Source organism: Amphiura filiformis, chromosome 11 (assembly GCF_039555335.1).
Source record: "Amphiura filiformis chromosome 11, Afil_fr2py, whole genome shotgun sequence".
NCBI classification, from domain to species: domain Eukaryota; kingdom Metazoa; phylum Echinodermata; class Ophiuroidea; order Amphilepidida; family Amphiuridae; genus Amphiura; species Amphiura filiformis.
In genome coordinates, this window is record NC_092638.1 from 4,330,749 (window position 1) to 4,354,476 (window position 23,728).

The 23,728-nt window shown below is 35.5% G+C and overlaps 1 protein-coding gene across 3 annotated transcripts in view; it reads left to right on the plus strand.

Moving 5' to 3' along the window:
* Positions 1-23,728, plus strand: part of LOC140164242 (P2X purinoceptor 4-like) — a 194,108-nt gene that overhangs the window by 149,990 nt on the left and 20,390 nt on the right. For all 3 annotated transcript variants that reach the window (XM_072187506.1, XM_072187507.1, XM_072187508.1), the window contains exons 8-9: positions 12,823-12,953; positions 15,245-15,401. In XM_072187506.1, coding sequence (XP_072043607.1) covers positions 12,823-12,953; positions 15,245-15,401 — 288 coding nt within the window. The remainder of the gene's footprint in view (positions 1-12,822; positions 12,954-15,244; positions 15,402-23,728) is intronic.

A 23,728-nucleotide genomic window follows, 5' to 3' on the forward strand; every position in this document is an offset into this window, starting at 1 on the left:
AAGTAAAATAACGAGGCGAAACCGAGTTGTTTTACGACAAAAATAATGATGGCGCGTGTTATATGAGACGATAGATGCACGACAGCGGCTAAAAACAATACCTTTATTCTCATTCTTAAACACTTCAATTCAAATAAATGTATTAATCATAGGTATACCAAATTTTGATCAAATTTATTCCTACATTTTACAAGGAATTACCTATGGCTTAGAATCGGTCAGTCCTGTTGTTGCTATGCACGTCCGATTGATTCAAATAGCGCGTACGAGTATCGCGTCGACACGCACTCGCTAAGGTGTGCGATATCGTGTCATATCACACGGATAAGAACCAATAAGATTGCAAGAACATTTTCAAGTGTTTAAGAATGTTTTATAAAATCATGTGATTCGTTCTTGATAATAACATAAGGCATAATGTCGTGATTACACTGTGGAAGATATTTTCAAAATCTGCCACATGTGTAAAATGGGTTTTATATGGAATATTCCAATTAAATGTTCCACACTTCATATTCGCTGTCGAATTGATGTAATAATCGGATAACAATAGGTTCAACCAATTTTTGAATACATGGCGCTGCACTACAAGCAGGTTGTACTCATCACCTGTGTATGTCTGCAATCATAGATTGAATACAATACCGCTCTTTTTAAAGATACTAATCTTACAGGTACGCGTGATCAACATGATATGAATATTCTATTGAACGATCCAGGTCTTTATCCCTGCTCGTTGACATCTATGGTTCAATGCAAAGGTACCGCGTGAACGTACTAGTGCAGCGCGATATATTAAAAATGGTTTTATCCTATGATAACTATGGTAGTTTATCCGATTATTACGTCACTTCGACAGCGAATATATTCAAACTGATATCTTTGGCTCACATAATCAGTTCATAAAAGATACTTTGTCGCTATAAAAACAAACGTTAGTTGCGAACAGCTGGTGATGATGTGCATGACAGCTTCTTGTCTAATGAACTAGCTTGCTGTAATTTATTCCAAAATGATACAAATCATCACAAAATATGATACTTCTATCATGCATGTATAATTTTTCTAATAAACGGGCCAAGATGTAAAAATATACGTTTCCTGTTCCACTACTTCTTTACCAGTTGCAATAACAAATAACGCATTAGTAAAATTGATAAAAAAACATATTATAATTAAGCTAATTTTCTATACTTTTTAAAAACAATTGTGGTGTTCACATTTCCGGAAGAAGAAATAATTGCCACTGAAGCAGTCCTGCGTGTACATCGTAAGTGGCCTGAATCAAAATCATGTTTTGAACCACGTGAATAATTATAAAATTATGTTATAGCAATCAGATAAGTGTAAAATCAATTTGAGTTGCCGCTTTAAATTTGCTCGTGTTCAAGCTAATCGAATTAACACGCTTTGCAAAATCTCAAACAAATATAATGTTCCCATCATTCATCATACACAAAAGGTTCTTAATCATTGTATATATATATATTGTATATTTTATTAGAAATCACATAGCAGCCAACGGCTGAATTGCATGACATTTACATTAAAAATAGCATTATTCGAATAATCTCATTTCTTAATTAATTATTTTTACAAAGTATAATTAGTGTCTGCTGGAAAATGTTGTTCGTAATATGATATTTTGTCACTAATTGATCACAATTGCCTGACGCCTATTATAGGCATAATACAAAGGATATTTTCACAGCATCCCAGAATACACCATCAGGCCTTGCCGTCTGGATTAAGATCAATTAATCGCTAGCATGATACTAGGCGAGTAGTCGAAGCACTCTTTTTATGTAGTTGTGGAATCACTCTATGTCTGAGATCATTCATACCAATATGAAACGCTTACGCACTGTTGACATCCTCTCTTTAGTTTTCAGGAATTATGCTAATCTATTACGGTAAATCGAATACATTGAAAATGCTGAAACTTTTTTCAATTTTGGATGATTCTCAGCGAGTGATATTTAGTGTATATGGGGAGTGGAAATATAGTTTGGGCGCCTCAAACGGCAAGGCTTGAACCATGTGCTGTACATGACATTAGAAATTTGACTATTTTTAGCCAGAACAAACCAATACATATCCTTTATAAATACATGCGTCAGGAAAGGACTATAATGATAGACAAAGATAAAAAGACTAGTTTGCGTCTGACGTCATCTGTCAATCAAACTCCGAGCACGGTTGGTTTACAAGTGTCGTGATGATATGAGTTGCTGAACACGGCGGTAAAACCGGGCGCCTTATTGTTAATTTTGCACCATCAAACATACAAACCATCTCAAAAGTTAGGTCTTAATAGTAGGAAACTTTCTTAACCGAAGGCACCATGTCCACAATGCCTAAAAAAGTTGCTTTTTGCCTTGTAAGAGTACGTAATTTTAGCCATTCAATGCTATTCCTTTTCTCCGATCGGCACCAGCCAGATGAACCGACCTTCCTTATACGCGCTATTAGCCAATCAAGGATCGTAGAGAATTTGATTGACAGTGACGTCAGACGCAAACTAGTCTTTTTATCTTTGTCTTTAATTATATTATGTTTTTTCATGTGCAAATAACCTATTTCGCACTGTAATTGGTTTGTGCGTCTATTTAATAATCTAACTACCCTTTTGTTATACTATATTATAAGCTTCCAAAATTTACGTGCAGAAGTTTGCAGTCTGCACATACGTCAGTGGTTATCAAAAGAGAACCTAGGTTGATCCCCTGGTTCCCATTTTCCATTTCAAATGTCTAAACCTATTTTGTCTTACTTTTACGAAGTTTTAATTTTTGAAAAACTTGGTAATGAGTACAAAAGACCACAGTTACTCATAAATATCATCCAAAATCTACATAAGAGCCCCCGTGAGAGCCCATGTGATATTACTGCTATAATGCCCTCATTCGTACAAATGTTCAATGGGAACTTGCATGCACCGCGAACCAGTTTGTTTTGTAAAAGCATGGTGCATTGTAGGGATGTGGTGATCATTATTCTCTGGGCATTACAAATCATATTAACATTTTACTAGAAACACCCATGTACTCTGTGCGAGGTTATAATTGAAGACAGAATTAAAAAGACTAGTTTTCGTCTGACTTTACTGTCAATCAAAATTTCTACGACCCTTGATTGGTTAATAGCGAGTAAAAAGAAAGTCGATTCATCTGGTGCCGATTGGAGAAAAAGAATCGCAGAAAATGGCGAAAATTTACGTACGTTTACAAGGCAAAAAGCAACTTTTCTAGGCATTGTTGACATGGTGCCTTCGTCATACCGATCTGCGCTGATGGGTACATCGTTTATCGAACATTGTTACCATCTTGGTTACTGCGCATTGCAAGACGGTGTGACGTCAAATGGCGAGTTCGCAGGTGTACTCGCAAAAGCTAATGGGATTTACCAAAAAGGTAAATTCTGTCTTCAATATAGAGTCCACAACTTATCATTTCCCCCTAATACTTTTTAAAATAAGTCAAAAAATATTTTACAAAATGTACAAATGTAAACAGGTATGTATAGCCCTATTTGTTTTATCCCTGTGGACCAATGTATAGCGTAACACGTCATTGCGTTCAGTCACAATGGTTACATGTGTAAGAAAAGAGGCCGTTTTTTTTAACTTAAAAGTCCATAGCAGTCACAAACACATGAATAGACCTGGTCTACTGTATTATTTGAGAGTTGACTCCTATGGACCCAGATGCAACTTTTAACACTGTTTTAAACGGTCTCTTTTTTAACATAATGAACCATTACGACTGAACGCAAAGACGTATGACGTTATAATTGGATCCATATGTATAAAACAAATTTTTACGCCTTTGCATTTCGTCAAATTTTTTTCGCGCGTTTATATTTTCTCGCGCGATTCCATACTGATGCGAGATATATACGCACATACGTCACTACCAAACTTGAGATGAATCAAATTATAAGAAGTTAGAGCCACATTATACCAAATATATCTAGCTGGATATACTAGTACAAATGCGATTAGATCAATAAGATGCAGGTTTGCAAATGTACAATATTCGGAAATGATGATTTCGTTTTAGGTTACTTATTGTTTAAACAAGTAACATAGGAAAGAATACATTCCCTTCGTGTTACACCATGATAATTACTTAATGTTGTTATTATGCGTAGGCGGTTAATGTTCTAAACAAGACAATTTGATTTCTGATTTTAACGTACCTGTTTCTACCGGAAAGCTAATCCCTATCTTGCATACATTTATAAACTAACGAATCCCTGTCTTTGTACCTACTTTTGGTGTTTACCTTCCCTTTCCTTTGATAGGATTTTCATGTAAGCCTAACTTAATCATTAGATTTACGTATACAAATTATAAAACAAAACATTAATAGAAACACCTCTGTACTCTGTGCGAGGTTAAGAAGTTAGAGCCACATTATACCAGAGATATTTTGTTGAATATACAAAACACTTCACGATAAATAGCCCCCATTGCATGGGATGTTACATGTAAAACAAGCATGTAGAAGCGCTCTTTGAACTGATCGAATGACCACTATCATTGCCAATCTTGTAATCTACACCGTGTGCTTAACCTCGCCGTGTTGATATATTGAAATATACTGATTTCCAACATTTTAATACCAGTCTAACATTAAGTTGCATATAATTCAAGTACCACAACCCCAAACCACTGATTATTCACATTATGTTTGAAAATTTCCGCAGTCTGATAAACAAAAAAGAAAAGAACAACTATTTTTACAAAATCGCAGCATATTCAATAATCGTCTGCTCTCGATTTTGGCGCGTAAATGGTTATTCAACGCGGCCGTATCTCATGTTAGATCGGATTTTTGAAATAGTAACAATTTGCCGTATCGAACCCCTGCTAGATTACGACCCGCGGCTATCTTACAGCATCCGGCTGTCACGACTACGACTAGATCACCGTCACACTTATCTACAACTACGTGCCTGGGATACGAGCAGACGATTTGCTTGCTGTAGAAAATGGATCTTTCCGCCCGCTAGCCACTGTCTTCTCTATAAACTTTCCGTCTTCAACCATGAGAATAATATCATTGTCTTCAGGATATAGGAGGATTTTGACTGCATTTTAATTTGGTTATAGTTGTTGTTAATGTGTAGCTTTCACATTACAGTCGATTTGATGTAGTGTTCAGCGTAAACTTTAGTCAAAGACGCGGCCTAGAGCGGAAAGACAACCTTATTATTTCCCATCACTCTCCATGACGATGTGTCTACTGTCTGCCCTAACAAAATCTTATTTTAAGAATATTGTATTCAGTAAATACGGGAAGCATTATGTCTACTTGTGTAATGTTGTTAAGTTCTGCTATGCTCTAGGATTAGAAAAAATAAACAAATAAACTTTTAACCATAGAAGATGACAGTGTAAAAACAACTTTATGGTCATGATAGTTTTCTTACAAATGCATCTAGTGACGAACGTTTGAATAATGACACTTAATTTTTTTCTTGATATGCATATAATAAGCAAAGTACTTCAACATTATACTTGAAGTTCATGATTTATTTAGTTTATGCAATCAATTGTTTTTTACTGATGCAATAAGTTACACTTCGATTAGATATATAATAAGAGGCGGATTTGCTTATGTAAAATACTCGGATATAAGGTTCGTTTGCTTCAGGTTGCATACTGTTTTTTAAACAAAATAACACATTTTCTTTGTGTTTTATAATGAGAATTACTTAAGTTATTATTAAGCGTAGGCAGTTATGTTCCAAACAAAACAATTTGATTTCTTACTGTAAAGTACCTGTCTCTGCCGCAACGCTAATCCCTGTCTTCCATTAATGAATAAACTAACCCATCACATGACTTATAAAACATTCAAGTTTTGTACCTACTTTTTGTGTTTCACCTTCCCATTCCCTTGACTCATTCGGTATTCTTATAAGCCCAACCTAATCATCAAATTTACGGGCCGCTAGATTTAAAAGCACCCAAAATCAATGGAAAAGGAAAAGAAATCCTTCCATTTAAGAAGACAAATTTGCGGGAAACTAGGTCGTTCATCCAGCATTAATAAGGAGCTTATATTAATCAGCGCTACAACTTTTATAACAGAGATGCTTTTTAATCAAAACACGTTATACTCTACTTGAATATGTTATGAGTGGGCACTAGAGAGAGATAAATAAAGGTGTACTTTCAAAATGCACTATAAGTTTTAGCTGACGTCTACATGAGTAAATCCCACCACTTATGCAGTATTATTGTGGTTTTAACAACTCACTTGAAATACTTTGGTGTTGTGATTCTTATGTCAGTAATTCTACATTTTTGACAAAATACCGGAGATTTTGCAGGGATGATCAAAATTGCTGAAAAACTGTTGCACCATGTTATTAAGATTGTGTACGACTTCTTTGATCGCATACATACATGTAGTTGACACATAAAGTACGGATTGTCACATTAAGTATGAAAGTACTTCTGTATAAAACTGTTTATTACTTTAAGTTTATTAGTTATAGCTATTTTTTAATATTTGACATTTCTGGTTTGAAATGATTAAATAAGTGTTTCAACTATAACATGGATTTAAATATTAATGTTTCGACCAAAGTAAATATGCATTCCCCATTCAGATCCGAAATCGTCGAGTCTCAGCTTCATACTTTGTAAATAATTCGTATTGTTAGTCTCCGATAATTATAATCGATTCCTCCAAAATTGCAGCCTAAGTTCCCCCATTGTTGTTATGTTTTTATGATGAGTACGGCAGTTTTAGTGGGTTTCTGCGCACTAAAAACCGATTTGAATCGTCCCTATCAATCATTGATCATAGACAACGCCGTAACTAATCACGTCGTGACATTTTTATGTCGGAAGCTCTTTCTGCAGAACTTTTAATCTTCATTAGAACCGGGGTTAGTTCTATTTCCGAAGATGCGCGGTAATTGTCACTAATGTGCTTCATTTCTAAGTGCTTTTAATTTGATCGGTTCTTGTGGATGTGTACTCGTAATTCTCTTGACAGGAGATGACAGAGAGGTGGCATTTTGTTTTATTGCATTAGTATTAGTATGATCAATTCCTTGCCAAATATCAACAAAGAGAAAAATATTATTTTAGGTAGAACCCAACAAATTAATTAGAATTTGGGGACATGTTGTTGACATTACTAAATTATAACAATTCGAAAGCTACGCTTTTATCCACCAAGATATAATAAATATAGGCCTAGTACTTCCTTTTTAAATATGCATACACTTTTGATTCATATTTTGAATACAGTATTAAAAGTTAAAATAACAGAAAAAGTATTTATTAGATTTAGTTACAGAATTGGTAGCTACAATCGTTTGAAATGCTTTTTCTAAAACGGGTCATTGGGCTATTCATTTTAAATCAACAGTACCCTTGCGGAAAATTTGGAAATATATTCCACAGGAGAAGTATGAATACCAAATAGAATGAACTAATTCAACAGGTTTATTTGACTTTCATACACCCTCTGATAAAATTTCAACCTGAATCGTCCATTGAGGGAGTGTGGGCTTCAAAAAGAGTTGCTTAATGTCCTAATTCCATTCATCATGCTTCCCCAGTGGAAGATATTTCAGGTTACAAAGATTCAAGAAAAGTATAGGTTGGCCTATTCCGAAGTACAGTTCTCAAGTTCTAGGCAAACATGTCAAAGGTCCACAAATTTTATACCGATTGTGGCATAAATGGTTTGAAATTGTTCCGCAAAATTGTTCCTTTAAGCTTGTTAATTATATTGAAAAGTAAGTTTACAAAAATCTCTCGAAACGCTATGCTCTACGCATTAACACTGTGTCGTTGACAAATAGTAAAGACTCTACGAACGAATACATTGACGGTCAAGGTATTCTTTCGTATAGTAGACGTATGACCAAGCTCTGAAATGTTAATTTATTCTTAAGAACGACAGATGTATATATATAAATATATATATATAGTCGAAATGTTATATTTTCATTTCGATGAAAAACAAATGAGACAGTTGACGCTAATTTGTTTTGTCAACATCTGTCAAACACTATTACTTCTGATATAACTTCTCGCAATCTTACATAAGGTTTTTCAAAACTATTGTTTGCTAATAATTCGTGCGAGATTGTCTATGTCAAAGATATAAGCACCTCACATAAAGGACGTCCACACCTTTTTGACTGGTCATAATTTTTAACACAAGTAAATTAATGATTGCATGAAATTTGGTACGCCTGAACAGATTACGCGATGTGACGTTGCTAACGCAAGATGTTCCATATACTCATTGTATGTGCCTTTTCAAGCTGCATCAATTTCATTCAATCAAAATTCATCAATCATTCCGACTTATTGTACAACTGAGATATTGTATAATTTTGTATTTCCACACAGCCATATATATTTTATTACTTTTCAATTGCATTAAAAATTATGACCACTCAAACAAGCGAGGGCTTTCTTTTTGTGAGGTGCGCATTAGCTTTTCATTTATATAACAATCTGCACATAACGTTAAGACAAAGTCTTGTGACGTGGTAGTTAGGGCTTTATTTACAAAGTAAACATATTTCCAGACTTCCAAATCACAACATATAATCAACTAAATAACGGAAGTGAAGTGGATGCGCGAGGTGCGAAAAAGGCCGATAAACCTGGCCTCAAGACATTCTGGGTATGCTGAACGTGCATCATAAATATACAATTTTGACATATACACCAATCCGAGAAGCGTTTACTGTATTTGGCCCTCTATTGACGGCAACACAGATGTACCAGAGCGGGAGATTTAATTCGTAATTCAATAGAGGGTATGCAATACGACGTCACTCATGACAGAGTCATCCTCATTTAAATAAAATTCTGTCCTCCATAAGGTGCCACGGGGCAAATCGCATGATAATACATTAAAACAGGTGATAGGTATGAATGGATGTTGAATCGATCTAGAGACCTGTCCCTCTGTCATCTTAAGCTATTTTAGAACTGTCCTCCAACATGGCTGCCATCTCAATTGTTATACCGTTCCGGTTGGTTTATTGCATACACTCTATACTCATGATTGTGTATTGAATATCACTATTGTGTACAATTCCCGGGTACAATTCTGTATAGCACACAATAAATAATGGATAGAACCCCCGACCTCGGGACACCGCAGTTTTACATCGGGGACACCGCAGTAATGGCGAAGTCGGATAGGTGTATATAGACCAATCCGAGAAGCGTTTACTGTATTTGGCCCTCTATTGACGGCAACACAGATGTACCAGAGCGGGAGATTTAATTCGTAATTCAATACTCATGATTGTGTATTGAATATCACTGTTGTGTACAATTCCCGGGTATTCTGTATAGCACACTAAATAATGGATGGAACCCCCGACCTCGGGACACCGCAGTTTTACATCGGGGACACCGCAGTAATGGCGAAGTCGGATAGGTGTATACAACTAATAGATATCTTAAGGGAGGTCTAATGAGCGTGAACCTGGTTTGGATGCAGAGGGAGTGTGCCTGTAACAGACACAGCCACCAGAAAAGGACCAGCTCAGATCGCGCGCCAAATAAGTTTGCAGTCCAGAGATTTCATTTTTTCTTTCAGCCTTGCAAAAAATAGGCAGAGGTGGGAATCGAACCCGGGACCTCGGTGTTGTAAAACCTACTGCGTTACCACTGAGCCAACTGACAATCAGCTATTAGAAGTTTGATAGTAATCCTTGATATTGCTGAATAGAATAAATCAATACTGATAGGGCCTAGGTCTATTTATCTAATGTATGATGTTATTCAAATTGGCCTATAAACTAGGAATATAATGTGAAATGACTATCAATCGATCAATCAATCAAGTTGTCAAGTTATCAACAATCAATAATAAACCGACGTAGGCCTATCATGGAATATTAGGGCCTACTAACTAGGCCTACTAACTAATATACCAAATAAATAAAATAAATAAATAAGTCAGTAAATAAATAAATAGGCATAGGCCTAAATAAATAAATAAATACATAATGCAGAATGCAGTTAGTATTTTAGTTGCAAAATTCAAACATTCTATTCACACATTCTATTATAATTTTCTGCTATACACGCAAAGGACCTGTGCCTTTAATATGTCCGCGCCTAATCAATAATGAGTCTTTCACCATGCTCACACACCATGTTAAACTATTGTATCCCTGCAAGTATTATCTACTAACTAAGGACTAAATAGAATGGATGCTATAACGTACCCAATCAAGCGAACATATCAAGGTCATATCAGGGCGTTATACAAAGAATGGTCAAAGGTCAACGTTTCCAAAGAAGTATAGTAATAGATGTAGACACAAGCTTTCGTGCGGGAAACATAAACACATAGTCGTCAGTCGTGTGGTTTTAAGGAGATCTGATACGGCGCTGAAGTCTATTGGCTGTCCCAAAATCAGTACCAGACCCGGTTTCCAGACGGCAATGTGTGTGTTGTTACAAGGAATGCAAACTCATTTTATCAATGAGTGAACCACATAGAGGAATACGACATCTATCGTGAGCCAATCTGCATTCTGTTGCCTGCAAAAGCCGACGATCAGGTAAAAATTCTAAAAGCAGCGTGACTAGATATTTGCGTTAATTTCATGATACGTGTAAAACGCATTGAAAACGCCAAATTGCAGTCATAAAATATATAATATTAGTAAATCACCCAATCGAATGTTAACGTAGGTATGTGGAAAAGAACTGCAATAACAATAACAAACTATGTGCCCAAAGAGTTGTCTTTGGCATGTCGCTTTTTTGAAATATGACCAAAAATATCAAATTTTGGAAAAACGCCCCAAAATTTAAAACAAACACGAACCTTCCAAAATAAATATATATTAGCACTCGGCGGCCCAGTCACTACCTGCCGCTGTGATTTGGGGTAACTCATTGCTTCCCCTCTCCAGATACCGGAACTTGAAGGTCGCTCATACCCCAGCCCTTAACACAATATAGAACATGGTAAGTGATATCAGAGCCGATTGAAGGTTTCGTCACATTAAATGGGTTTGTCTTAATTAAATTGGTCATTATACCTCTTTACAGAGTGTAACAATTCATTAGCTCAAAGGATAACTAAATAATATTGTGTTAGGAATAATTATCATTATAAAGAAGATATGTAGCTAGTAAAAAAATCAAAACAACCGAGCTTATCATGGGAGGCTATATTGTCAACATGGCGAGCTCTTTACATCACACGCGGTGGTTTGTTTAGTCCACACTGTCCAAAACTCCGAATTATCATTCCAACATTCTTCATATTTCTCACATAGCAGTGTTGATGGCTGCATTGTAATAGCGATGTGGTGATCACAGACGCAGTTTCTACACCTGTCACACTTTGGCAACATTCATCACATAGATAAACATAGCATTGCATCCGAAGGTGGCTGCATCGTAATGGTGTTGTAATCACAAACACAGTTACTACATCTGTTACACCTCGACAACACATTCCTCCCATAGTTCATACCAAGTTGGCTGCATTGTAATGATGTGGTGATCACAGACACAATTGCTGCACCTGTTTATACACATGGGTAACATTCCACAACATTCCTGACATTCCTCCCTTAGCAGTTCATACCAAGGTAGCTGCATTGTAATGTTGTGGTGAACACAAACACAATTGCTACACAATATATGTTACACCTGGGCACCGTTCCTCACATTCTGCCCATAGCAGCTTATACCAAGGTGGCTGCATCGTTATGATGTGGTGATCACGTCACAGACACAATTGCTACACTTGCTACATCTGGGCAACATTCCTCACATTCCTACCACACCAGTGCGTACCAAGGTGGCTGCATTGTATTGATGTGGTGATCACAGACACAATTGCTACATCATTACGCATACCGAGGTAGCTGCATTGTCATCTGTTACACCTGGGCAACATTTCTCACATTCTTCCTATAGAACATTTGACTTTCCTTTTAAAGCATATCAATCTATAAGGCGACAATCAACGACAATCAATAGGTGTATGGTATATACACTGGTGAAATAAACTTTGCAATTATTGGGATCAAAAACAAATTTTCTATTACATGAGGTCAATTTGTGAGTTACGATTATTGAATGAATGTTATTGAACTACGCCGTTGAAATGCGAGCAGTTGGATTAAGATATATTCGAAGTCAGAATTAAAGAGACTAGTTTGCGTCTGACGTTATCTGTCAATCAAACTCGGGCACGGTTTGTTTACGAGTGTCGTGACGATTGAGTTTCTAAATACGGCGGTAAAACAGTCTGACTTACAGTGAATTTTGCATCTTTAAACCAGTCAAACCGTCTCAAAAGTTTGGTCTTAGTAACTAATAGGAAACTTTCTTTTCTGAAGGCGCCATGTCATTAATGCCTGGAAAAGTTGCTTTTAGCCTTGTAAAAGTACCATAATTGTTCGTAATTGTCTGCGATCCAATCTGCAACCTTCCTTTTATGCGCTATAACCAATCAAGGGTTGTTAATTTTTTGACGAGTTGTCAGGCATAAGCCTTTATTATACATATTACGAAAACCACATATTATACATATTTAAATCATTAAAACCAATAAATTTTCAGAACACACAGATTATTGCATTACACTATATAAAATATACAAGTATAAGAAATTAAGTTGAACAATTAGATATATTGCGAATTTTGAGTTCATTATCAAACAATCAAGGGTTGTTGGGAGTTTGATTGACAGTGACTTCGGACGGAAATCAGTCGTTTTAATTCTGTCTCAGATTATAATAATGGCACTTTTTCGATAATGGTTCCTTTGATTTTTATCTCGTTCACAGGGTGGTGTCATTACAATAGATATACAATGGAATTGTAACTTGGATCACGATGAACGATATTGTTTACCAAAATATAGATTTTTCCGAGCAGATGACGGAGAAGCCAAAATAGCAAAAGGAATGAATTTTAGGTAAGGCAGTTCGTTTAGTTATTCATATGTTTGTTTGTTTTGATGTTTGTGGGTGTTCGGGATCGTGTATTAGACACATCAACATCAGCGCTCGTGTATTATTATGTATAATTTCTCTCCACAACAAGTAATACGCGTTCATTAACCTATAATACATACACTATTAGATAATGAGAACCAATCAGAGCAAGCGTTAGAAAAATGCAAACTATGCATTGATTGTGTATATATGCACGGGCGCGCACTCCGCGTACTACGCGCAGTCCTTTCGGACGCGTTAATGTTTCTTGCGGGTTGATGCATTTATATTTGCTTGTATTTTCTTACACTTTAGTGATAATTTAATATAGAAATAGCAAAAATCAATGAATAATGTATGAAATGGGATGATAAATGGGTACCCTTTCTTGCTCAAGAAATTGTACAAAATAATGCACTTGTACTAAGACGTTGATACGTGTAATGCACTCCCCCTTCGGGGCTCGTGCATTAGACGTATCAGCATCTCAGTATGCCGTGCATTATTTTATACAATTTCACTCCCAACAAGGGAAACATATTTATTAAACTTTAATTATTATACATCGTAATCGTATAATTATGAAAAAAATTTAATTGTCCTCCGTAGCAAATGTTACAATATGGTATTCACGCGGGTGTCGACTGCAGACGACATGTTTCAATTTTTTTTAATTCAAAAATTTCAGAAATGTAAATTTTCATGACCATATTTGGAATCAGCATGAAAAATGCATTACAATGAGTACAAACAAGCCTAGTATTGGATCAGTAGTTGTTAAGATAGCTCTTGATACTTTGAGAAAATATTTCAAAACTTCAACTTTTTCCGTTGAAACGCATGGCTAGCACGCAGAGCATTAAAGGAAGCTTGGTATCCCGCTAATGTTTGATCACAGCGTAGACCGCCATAACCACCATCCGGAAAAACATCACGTTTCACACAAATTCTGATCAATATCTATATACATCCCATTAAATAATTAAGTTCACGAGAGGCTCATACTGATATTATTAAAGTCATCTACCTATTATGGATTAACACTGTTTTAACTTGATCTATTATATTACATTATCGTGGCTGACATTTTCATTAAAATACTAAGCAAACAAAATCAACGCGCAGATTGCGTTGCAACTGACGTCGTAATTTTATACCCAAAAGCGCAATCATTCTCAATTGGTGTGCTTTTCTCTTAAGGTAATTTTCACTATTCCCGACACGGATTTTAACTATAAAATATTATAACATATAAAAGAATATGAAGACATCTATTATTTAAGCGGTTTTGCAATGATTTTTGCACCCCAGAGCGAAATAATCCTAAATCGAGTTCTTATTTCAAGCTTTCACACATCAAACGCTTTCCAAACAACTGAGCTTTTTAGAATGAACAGGATGTTATTAAGCGCAGATGTGTTAATTTGGTACCCAGAAGTGCTATAATCGTTATTGAGGTGTTCATGAAATCTTTCAAATAGAAGAGAATATTAAGTAGAACACATCCCTTTCGAAGTAATTTTGCTTCTTGAAAAATGTATTCAGCGATTGTGTAGTTTTATTATTTTCTTTACAACAATTTCGAAAAGAGCGTTATGTTATACACGGTCCCTGGTTACGAGCGTATATTACCAACCAATTGCTTGTTTCATTCTGGTTAGATAGATAAAGCAGGGCAAAACAAAAGTAACACAACAGTGTTCGAAGTAATTCAACACTTAGAGATCTAGGTACAAAGTTTCATATAAGTTGTATGTACACTTGTTTGATGTTGTCAATTTGTTTCTATTAAAAAAAACGTTTGAAAAAATATTGTACATTTTCAAAAGCATATGGAAATATAAAACTTCGTTAACCAGGAAAAACCTTTTGAACATATTTAGGTGATATTGCTTTAAACATGTGTAGGGACCAATGACATTCAAAGGCATTTAAAGTATACCTAAATATCAGCTAACAAAAACTGTTATAAATACGCGTTCATGCCAAAAACATTGGTGGATTAGAATGCTCTACCTAACCACATAACATCAATTGAAGACAAAGACAAGTATAAGGCGGCGATATCCCAGCACTACACCAACGAGATTTAACCAAACCGTGTTGCACCAATCCTGCTAATTTGGTTCCTTCAAGGGGTGTTTTATAATAATAGCAGTAATGTCACCAGAACCAGACACAAATGAGATTTTCCTGTCCAATGAAACGAAATAAAAAATGTTAACATGGCTGATAATCCTCTTTGAACATTTCTCTTCATTTTTTTCTACAGATTTGCGAAAAAATTCTTTTTAAATGGAACAGAATATAGAACATTAACCAAAGCACATGGAATTCTATTTCAAGTCAAAATGACTGGCGAGGCGGGAAAATTTAACGTTATACCATTAATTCTTAATGTAGCTACCGGCTGTGCACTTCTATCGGTGGTAAGTAACTTATATATTTCATTTGATTGCTCAATTTGTTTTCCTTGTTTTAGATGTAGTTTGCTGTAATGTTTTGAAACATGCTCATCTATCAGTACGCAGTTCGTTAACCCTAAATATGCTTCTATATGCAGAAAATAACCTTTGAGTGTGTTAGGTGAAAAACTCATACCCTATAACTGAGGTCAACTGTAAGCTATCTTTGTTGAATAAAGGTTATTGAACTTTGCCATGGGCACAAGGTGATTATTCGTCACGACTGACAGATTTAGAACAAAAGATCCTTCTTTTGTGGAGGGGTGTTACATAGTTAATAACATCGAGGAATTTGGTTATCAACATTACACCCTTAACACTCTTTAACAAGGGTTCAATATTTCACTTGTATTTTAACTTTTAAAGATGTGCCCTATTTACACGAAGTTTAACATTTAAAAAATTATTTAGCTTACTTCCCGAAAGAATACGTTTATTAACTCGGCATCAGGAAATAAATATATGCTATTAAATTGGCTAATCCTTGTAGTTATTCAGATGAACTAATGTTATTTGTTTCCAGGTCATTAATGTGACTTAAGTTACAGTTCTAAAGTGAATTGATTACAGTTTGTTATGTGAATTGAGTTAAGTTCGTTGCTATTAACGATGTTTAGTCAAATTGGGTCAGAAGAGGGGCATGACATAGCGTTGTTTGCCTTCAAATATTAAGACAAATAAAAAGGTGACATACAAAATACATGGGGTGGGTTCTATAAAGCAGATCTCAGGGCTTTATATAAAGGATGTCATATGCACCTCATGTGCATGATTTGGAAAACGCCAAAAACACTTTTTGATATATTATTGGCCTTAACTTAAGAACCCATAGAAATACTATAAATGCGATTAAAGGGTTAAAACTGGACACATATAGCACCTGTCATCACACTCGCCTTAAAACACATGTATTCAATCAACAAAAGCAACTTAGGCTAAAATAATGCAACATTTAGACACATAGCATGAGTCTCATTAACGACTAATCAATATGAGATAAATTCTGGTCGTTTACAATATGATGCGCCGTCAGCGGTTGCTCTTGCTAGTCCAATGTTTGACCTTCAGGGTCGACATCACCGTTCGAGCCACCATTGGATTTTCGCGCGAGTGTGATAATAATAATATAGAAAACAGCTCCACGAATGATTCTGTGTGATCAATAGAATAAAATGGATCTATTATAATTGTAAATTACAGTTTTACTGCGCATTCGCATGAAACATCATTATATCGACATTTAAACCACAATGACATGATGTTCCTGTGTTGTATTCTTATTACGCGCGCTTTGAATATTGACATTTTCTCATTATGCACTGCGTATTTTGACCTCTCCCTAGCAAACGCTGGAGGCGCATCGTATTGTGAATCGACCGAATAAATGATATACAATCCATTACATGGTACGATTAGTGTATCGGTGAAAAAGGTAATTACTATATAGCGAGTTATTTTGTGCTCGAGAGCAATAGAGACCAGGCGATATTTCTCCTGTCGCTCAAAACCTCTGTATAAATTAACATTTTTCTTTTCAAATTTCAGACTTGAGATTGTGTTACATTTGATTTATTCACTATTATATTTAAATAGGTTTAAATAGGCGAATAATTGGGTAATTAGTTCTTAAAATAGCTTTAAAATTTAGGGAATACTCGTAGGATTCAGTCCCAATTTAAAGTCAAATTTGTAGCACTGTAGCTCTAGCCAATAGACGAATTACCCATGTCCCATAATACAACTTGGTTTTATTCTCTAGATATGTCACTATATAAACATGTAGATTAATAAACAAATACTCACAACGCGATCAGGCGTGTGGTATGTCTTGTGTAAGAGATTGACCATGTCAATTTGTCAAAATCTTTACCCAAAAATTACAAACATTAGCACTTTTCTTTCCATCACTGTCATATTGTTAAGTACCAAATATCTTCAGGTAGTAGTTAAATATGTTAGAAAAATATTTCTGCTGATGACTGCACGTTGTGACATTGACTAAATAAACTGCATTGTTGCCCGTATTGTAAGGGTACAAATTAGTGACATATCTTGTCCGCCATTTTATATGTGTGACGTAATTAGAAGTTAATATCAAGTTGCATTGTGGGTAATGGGCGAATTGGCTAACCGTATTTTCAAGGAATCCTCCTCCCTCTAGCGTTAATTACCTTCTCGTCACCATTGAGACTCTCGTAGGCAGTCTCCGGTGTTGTTGTGTCATGTTTGATATAGAGTTGTCTGACAGAATCTTGAAACACTTGATGACTTGATGAAGCGTTAAGAAAACTACCGAAAACAGGGAACAGTAGTTTTAAGTTTACCCTACCACAACAAGTGGCCAAAATAATGTTGAAATAATGGACAAAAACTGTGCTTAATTTCCATTGGCTTGTACGTACACACCATTTTTTAAGTAGTTGGATTAACTAAAAGGTTTAATTTGGGTGTTTAGGATGTTGTTTAGTAAAATACTAACTGCCTGAAGCCATCTGGTGAAACTCAATTCGGCAAAAATACCAGTTGAGCATTTTCGTGGTAGCACACTATTGACCTTTCAATTTGTATAATGATATTAATCATCTGTGCATAGTTTGTTCCGCTTACAATGGCGAAAAAATGCGACTCATAGCATCGTCATTGATATTAGCATGCACGCAGTAGGGCGCAGCACTTACGCTAATTGCGCAATGCGTCACCGGCAAGAGTTTATGTGAATTTACGCAAGCGTAAGTCAATACTATATTGACGCACGCAGTAACAAAACCCGAATAATCTTTGCCAATTATTAGCCGAACAAACTTAATTTTGATCGTGATTAAAATTAGAAACATTGCTAATTGCGCAATGCGTCACCGGCAAGAGTTTATGTGAATTTACGTAAGCGTAAGTCAATACTATATTGACGCACGCAATAACAAAACCCGAATAATCTTTGCCAATTATTAGCCGAACGTACAAACTTAATTTTGATCGTGATTAAAATTAGAAACAAATTTAAAAACATTTTTAAGGTATGTTTATTGATTAGTAAATACAACTTTTATTCAAATTATTCTGTTTTTAGGCTAGTCGGAGGGGACCATGACCTAGTGGTTGTTTGCACTAAACTATTGAGACAAATAAAGATGACACACAAAAGGCATTGTATGGGTTCTATAAAAGATAGACTTGATACAAGAGGTATCCTTTCGCCCCATGTGCATTATTGGCCTTGAATTAAAGCCATATTATAACATTTGCTGAGGAGGACGCCCTCACTGATTTTGTTTAAATTCATTTTTACACTATTATATTGTACTTTATTAAACCAATATACCCTGCAAAAATCAAGACTCTAGATGCTGTAGTTTTGTCAAAATCGGAGATTTTGAATAAAACGCCGGAACCGGCGTTTTATCATTACGATGGAATTATCAGTCGAACGCATACACGATGTTCATAACACACAGTACGTACACGGCGTGCGGGACGGTGATCTACATGTACACAAACAAAGGGTCGTACCATAACATGACCGAAGGAGTGGTACGTATTGGGGACATATGCGCTGGTATGCGCTGGTAGTAAATTCCAATTTTCTTTGCTTTGCTGTAGTTGGTCGGCTCAAAAATAAAAGGGGATATATCTGACAGTAAAAACTAACATTTTATGGCAAATAAATGCTAATCTATTTTGTATGAAAATGTTATAATATGGCTTTAAGAACCGCAAGACCTATGGAAATATAAACGCTCCTTTGATTCAAAATATTAATATTAAGAAGAATACTGCCGTTTTTAAATGTCACGTCTACAACTGCAATATAAATATGGCTCCAGCCATCCCTCTAACCTTATGAGAACCTGCACTTGAGAAAGTTTTATTTTGAGAGAAAACCTTGTTTTCTCTAACAACAGAGTACGTGATTACGAAAATATCAAGTGAGGAAATCAAGGTTAAGAATTTGATATATACGATCAGATTTCTACAGTAATCAAGAATTGAGTTGTTGTTATTCGCTTAGATCGTGAGGTGACTTTGGTTTTCGCTTATTCTGTTTACCCCAGTGATTCTGTATGGACAATTGCATTAATTATAACAATCAATTATTAATTTGTCAGCGCTGGCAAGTTTTTGTTAAGGATTTTTGTATTGATTTTCTTCTTCTGATCCCATTCTGGTCACAAAAAATTGAAATAATTGAAATGCGTGGAAAAACAATGCGTCCGTGTAGGTGTACATTGAACCTTTGAAACCATAAATTCAATAAATGACAGTCATTTGAAGACGTATTCACATAGTCCCATAGTGTAAATAAAAAGAGATTAATTAACCTTATTAACTACCTGCCTTATAAGGCTGCCTATTGGTCAAAAAGAAGTTTTCATTGTCAATTGGACCAATCAGCAACATTGTTAGAATAATTAAACCACCCAAAAAATTGGTGAATTATTTGCCAAGCTCCATTCTGATATGTGATTAAAATGAAGATATCATGTAATTGACCAATCAGAGGCAATGATAGATCGGCAGGTAGTGCTCATGGGGTTAATTCCACAACTTACAGAACAAGATTATTTTAACCAATAACCAAGTTTACCATTACTACATGTAGGATCTACGTACACTATACAAACCATGGTAATTTTGAACGTGCAGAGTGTTGGTTTCCTAGTCTACAAATTAATACCGACGAGCTGTGTTAAGGGGGTACTACACCCATTGCATTGTTTTTTTGCATTTTTTGAAAAAATAAGAAACAAAATTCGACAAAATGGTATGCAAAATGAAGGGGCAAATCTTCTCGATCTATTGGTGGCATCGGTATCAATGTAGCTTACATAATTTTCAAGGTAGAAGCCAAAAAGAGGTACATCAGTCATGTACCTCTTTTTGGCTTCTACTTTGAAAAGTATGTAAGCTACATTGATACCGATGCCACCAACAGACCGAGAAGATTTGCCCCTTCATTTTGCATACCACTTTGTCCAATTTTGTTTTCTCATTTCTTCACAAAATGCAAAAAACCGCATAAAAATACAATGGGTGTAGTACCCCCCTTAATCTAAAGTAAACAAGATGCTTGAAATAAGCACGAACACTAACTACGTAGACAATGAACAATGTTAATCTTTGATGGAAAATTTGTTTCCATGTCCTATAAGGGGCCATCCATAATTTTCGCCATTTTCACTTATGTACAAAGAAAAAATAGCGATTTGTTTGAGTAATACAAAAATATAAAAGTGGAAATTATGGTATTTTCCAATATCTTATTCATAAAATCGAATTGTTGTAACAATTTGTATAACATGCCAACAGTGATTTTCTTTTTAAGTTTGAGTCAAGTATGCACAGTGGTCCTATTATACCTTTTGCTTCATTTATTTCGTACCAAAATACATAAAAGCATTTTCAATCCTGCACTAAGGTGATCAATGACAGCAAAGGTATGTCCTGAAACTGTTGATTGTCACTGTTTGGGAAAAAGACATGAGACATGAAGTCCATAGTTAAATTGCTAGAACATAGTTTAGTTGCATACCATGGGATAGTCTTCCCCCATATACACTCTAGTTTCACTCTATTCATTTTTTCTGAATAAAATTCCTGCTCATTTATTTTTCGTTTTGATGAGATACTTTGTTCATTTCGATTAGGTATTTATCACTTCGAATCGACAATCTTATCAAAATGAATACTTTCCGTTTTATTTAAATTGAAAAGATCGCCAGCTTATTATTTGTCAAGATTATCCATTTCATTTTGCAATGATAATGTTTACGTTAATAATATATAATTAATATATACAACACTATCCATTACACATTATATAGCATCCAATCATGCAAGAAAGTGAATTGCGTTTGGTTAATGACAAAAAAAAGGAAGGTTTTATTTCAAACTCTAATGGTGACCCGCAGGTCAAATTGCTAGAATTGTACATTAAACACAACTAAACAGACACAATGCAATTAGCAGGCAGCAGCTTAATCAGCGCCAATATTACAACATTGAAACAAACAACTACACAAACATCCAATCCAATCCAACCCAACCCCATCCCCCAGTAGGCAATGAGGATAAAGTGCCTTGCCCAAGGACACAACACGTTGGCACGAGCGGGGCTCGAACTCGCAACCTATGGAGTATGAGTCGGGCGCCTTATCCACTTGGCCACACGTGCTCCCACCTTGGTGAATGACCTCTACATGTCATTTTGACGAGTCATTTTGAATAGAAATCTGTTCATTTTGAATAGAAATCTGTTATTTCCCCATCGAAATAGTCTGCTTTATCAAATTTGAGAAATGCCTATTCAAAAATAAGTATATCTTTTAATGATGTGATTCCGGGAGATTCGTAGTGGAAATGAGAGTACTTGTGACTTGGGGTGTATTTTAGTCATTTAGTTTAGATTCGTTGTACGTGGATGTACTTAAAATATTTACCAATATTTCATCTAAGAGTTTACTAGTCTCTGTAATATCTCCTTTCGTCGTTTTTAACCTTGGAAGTTTAGAGCGGTATTATCATTGAATAAAGAGTAATTATACCATGCTCTAAAACACGTTAGTCTGGTAAATCTATGATAGCTATATAAATGTTCTAGAGAATCTAATCTAGACCCTTCACTTAACTATGATGAGAAAACTGCTAGATTGTCCGATCCCTGCAGCTACGTAGACTATGAAACAGATCCATAATGAGCCTATAATAGCATAATTGGTTTGCCAATCTTTGCATCTGGTCAGATTTTAAAACCACAACAATATAATAATGAGAGTAAAGTTAGTTTAAAAGTGTCTATGTCGACTTAGGCTACGAAAAATATTCAATTTGCTTACGAACCTTTGTCTCTACGCAGACACTGAACTACATTACTCTACTTATGGTAGCATTAGCTGCATTTAACATAGACAGAAAACACATTAATGTTTGAGAGCACTATTTATACATATCAACAATCCATGCATTTGAATAGGCTATATGTACCATGAATCTATTAAGAAGGTTGAAGAAAGTTGGCAGTCCTTGCACCAACACTGGCGATGAAAATAAATGGCTAGATGAATGTTCTCATATGTGATGGATCAAGCAGGTTACATATATAGTTATATTATATATGTGGTACATAATACAATGGTTTCAAAGTTTTAAAAAAATCAGGTCTATTATGGCAAAAAGTCCTGACGTTACGTTCATGTCGTCACAGATACGTTACCTAAATTCTACTCCCCTGTGAAAAACGCTGCGATAAATGAAGCCACATACCATACCAGACTTTAGCACATTGGGTGATGACTGATCAAGTACGGGTATTAAGTCGGTAAGGTTTTTACACTTGCACGATTAAGACAAAGGTGGGAAAGGGCTACACAGATACGTTACCACAGATACGTTACCCCAATACGTACAAGTAATATTGCTCAAAAAAGAAGTATTGTTGGAAAATCACCCATGCATTGTTTTGTGTTCTAAAACTACTAAAGTTTACGATTCTGAATGATTTTCATGAATTCTTCGTGTTTGGCTTTTTGTCTTTCCTGAGACCGAACTTGAACACTTTATCGGAGAATGTGCCTTAAAGTAGCAAAAATAGAACATAGGAGTTTACCTACTCCTGTATTTACGTGTCCTTGACACTAACGGTACTCTCATTGTGCGGTAATCTATGAAAGCAAAGTCAACGTTATCAGTCATTATATCAACGCATCCTGTGAAGTATATTAATGCATCATCTACATGACATTATACTATATCAAGTTTAATAACCCCTGTATTTACTAGGATATACACCACGTAGAAGTATGAAAGCAAAGTAACCAGTCTTTGCATCAACACAAACAATATAAACTCCTCAACAAAAGTTTGGACAGTTTTTCAAGCATTTTTTTATCTCAGATTATTTGTGACATGTTCATATCGTGTCGCATATCAATGGATAGCTACTTAATTCTCCGTTACAATGACACCACATTTGAAATAATCACCTTTTTCACGCTTGAATACACGTCTTGTGAATGTAGTGGGGTCTCAAACGAAATGTGCCAAATTTACAATTTTTTCTGTGCAGCAAGCTGCAATCCAATATCTTCACCATCTCGGACCTAATGCAATCCTCCAAGATGATAATGCTCGCCACCACAGAGCCAGGGTAGTCAACGACTACCTACAGAAAATCGGAGTAGAGATAATATAATGGTCTGCCATCAGCCCAGACCTCAACCCAGTTGACCACTTGTGGGACCAATGCAACCACATTAAATGACCTGCGACGAATCCTGGTTGAAGAATGGAATGTCATC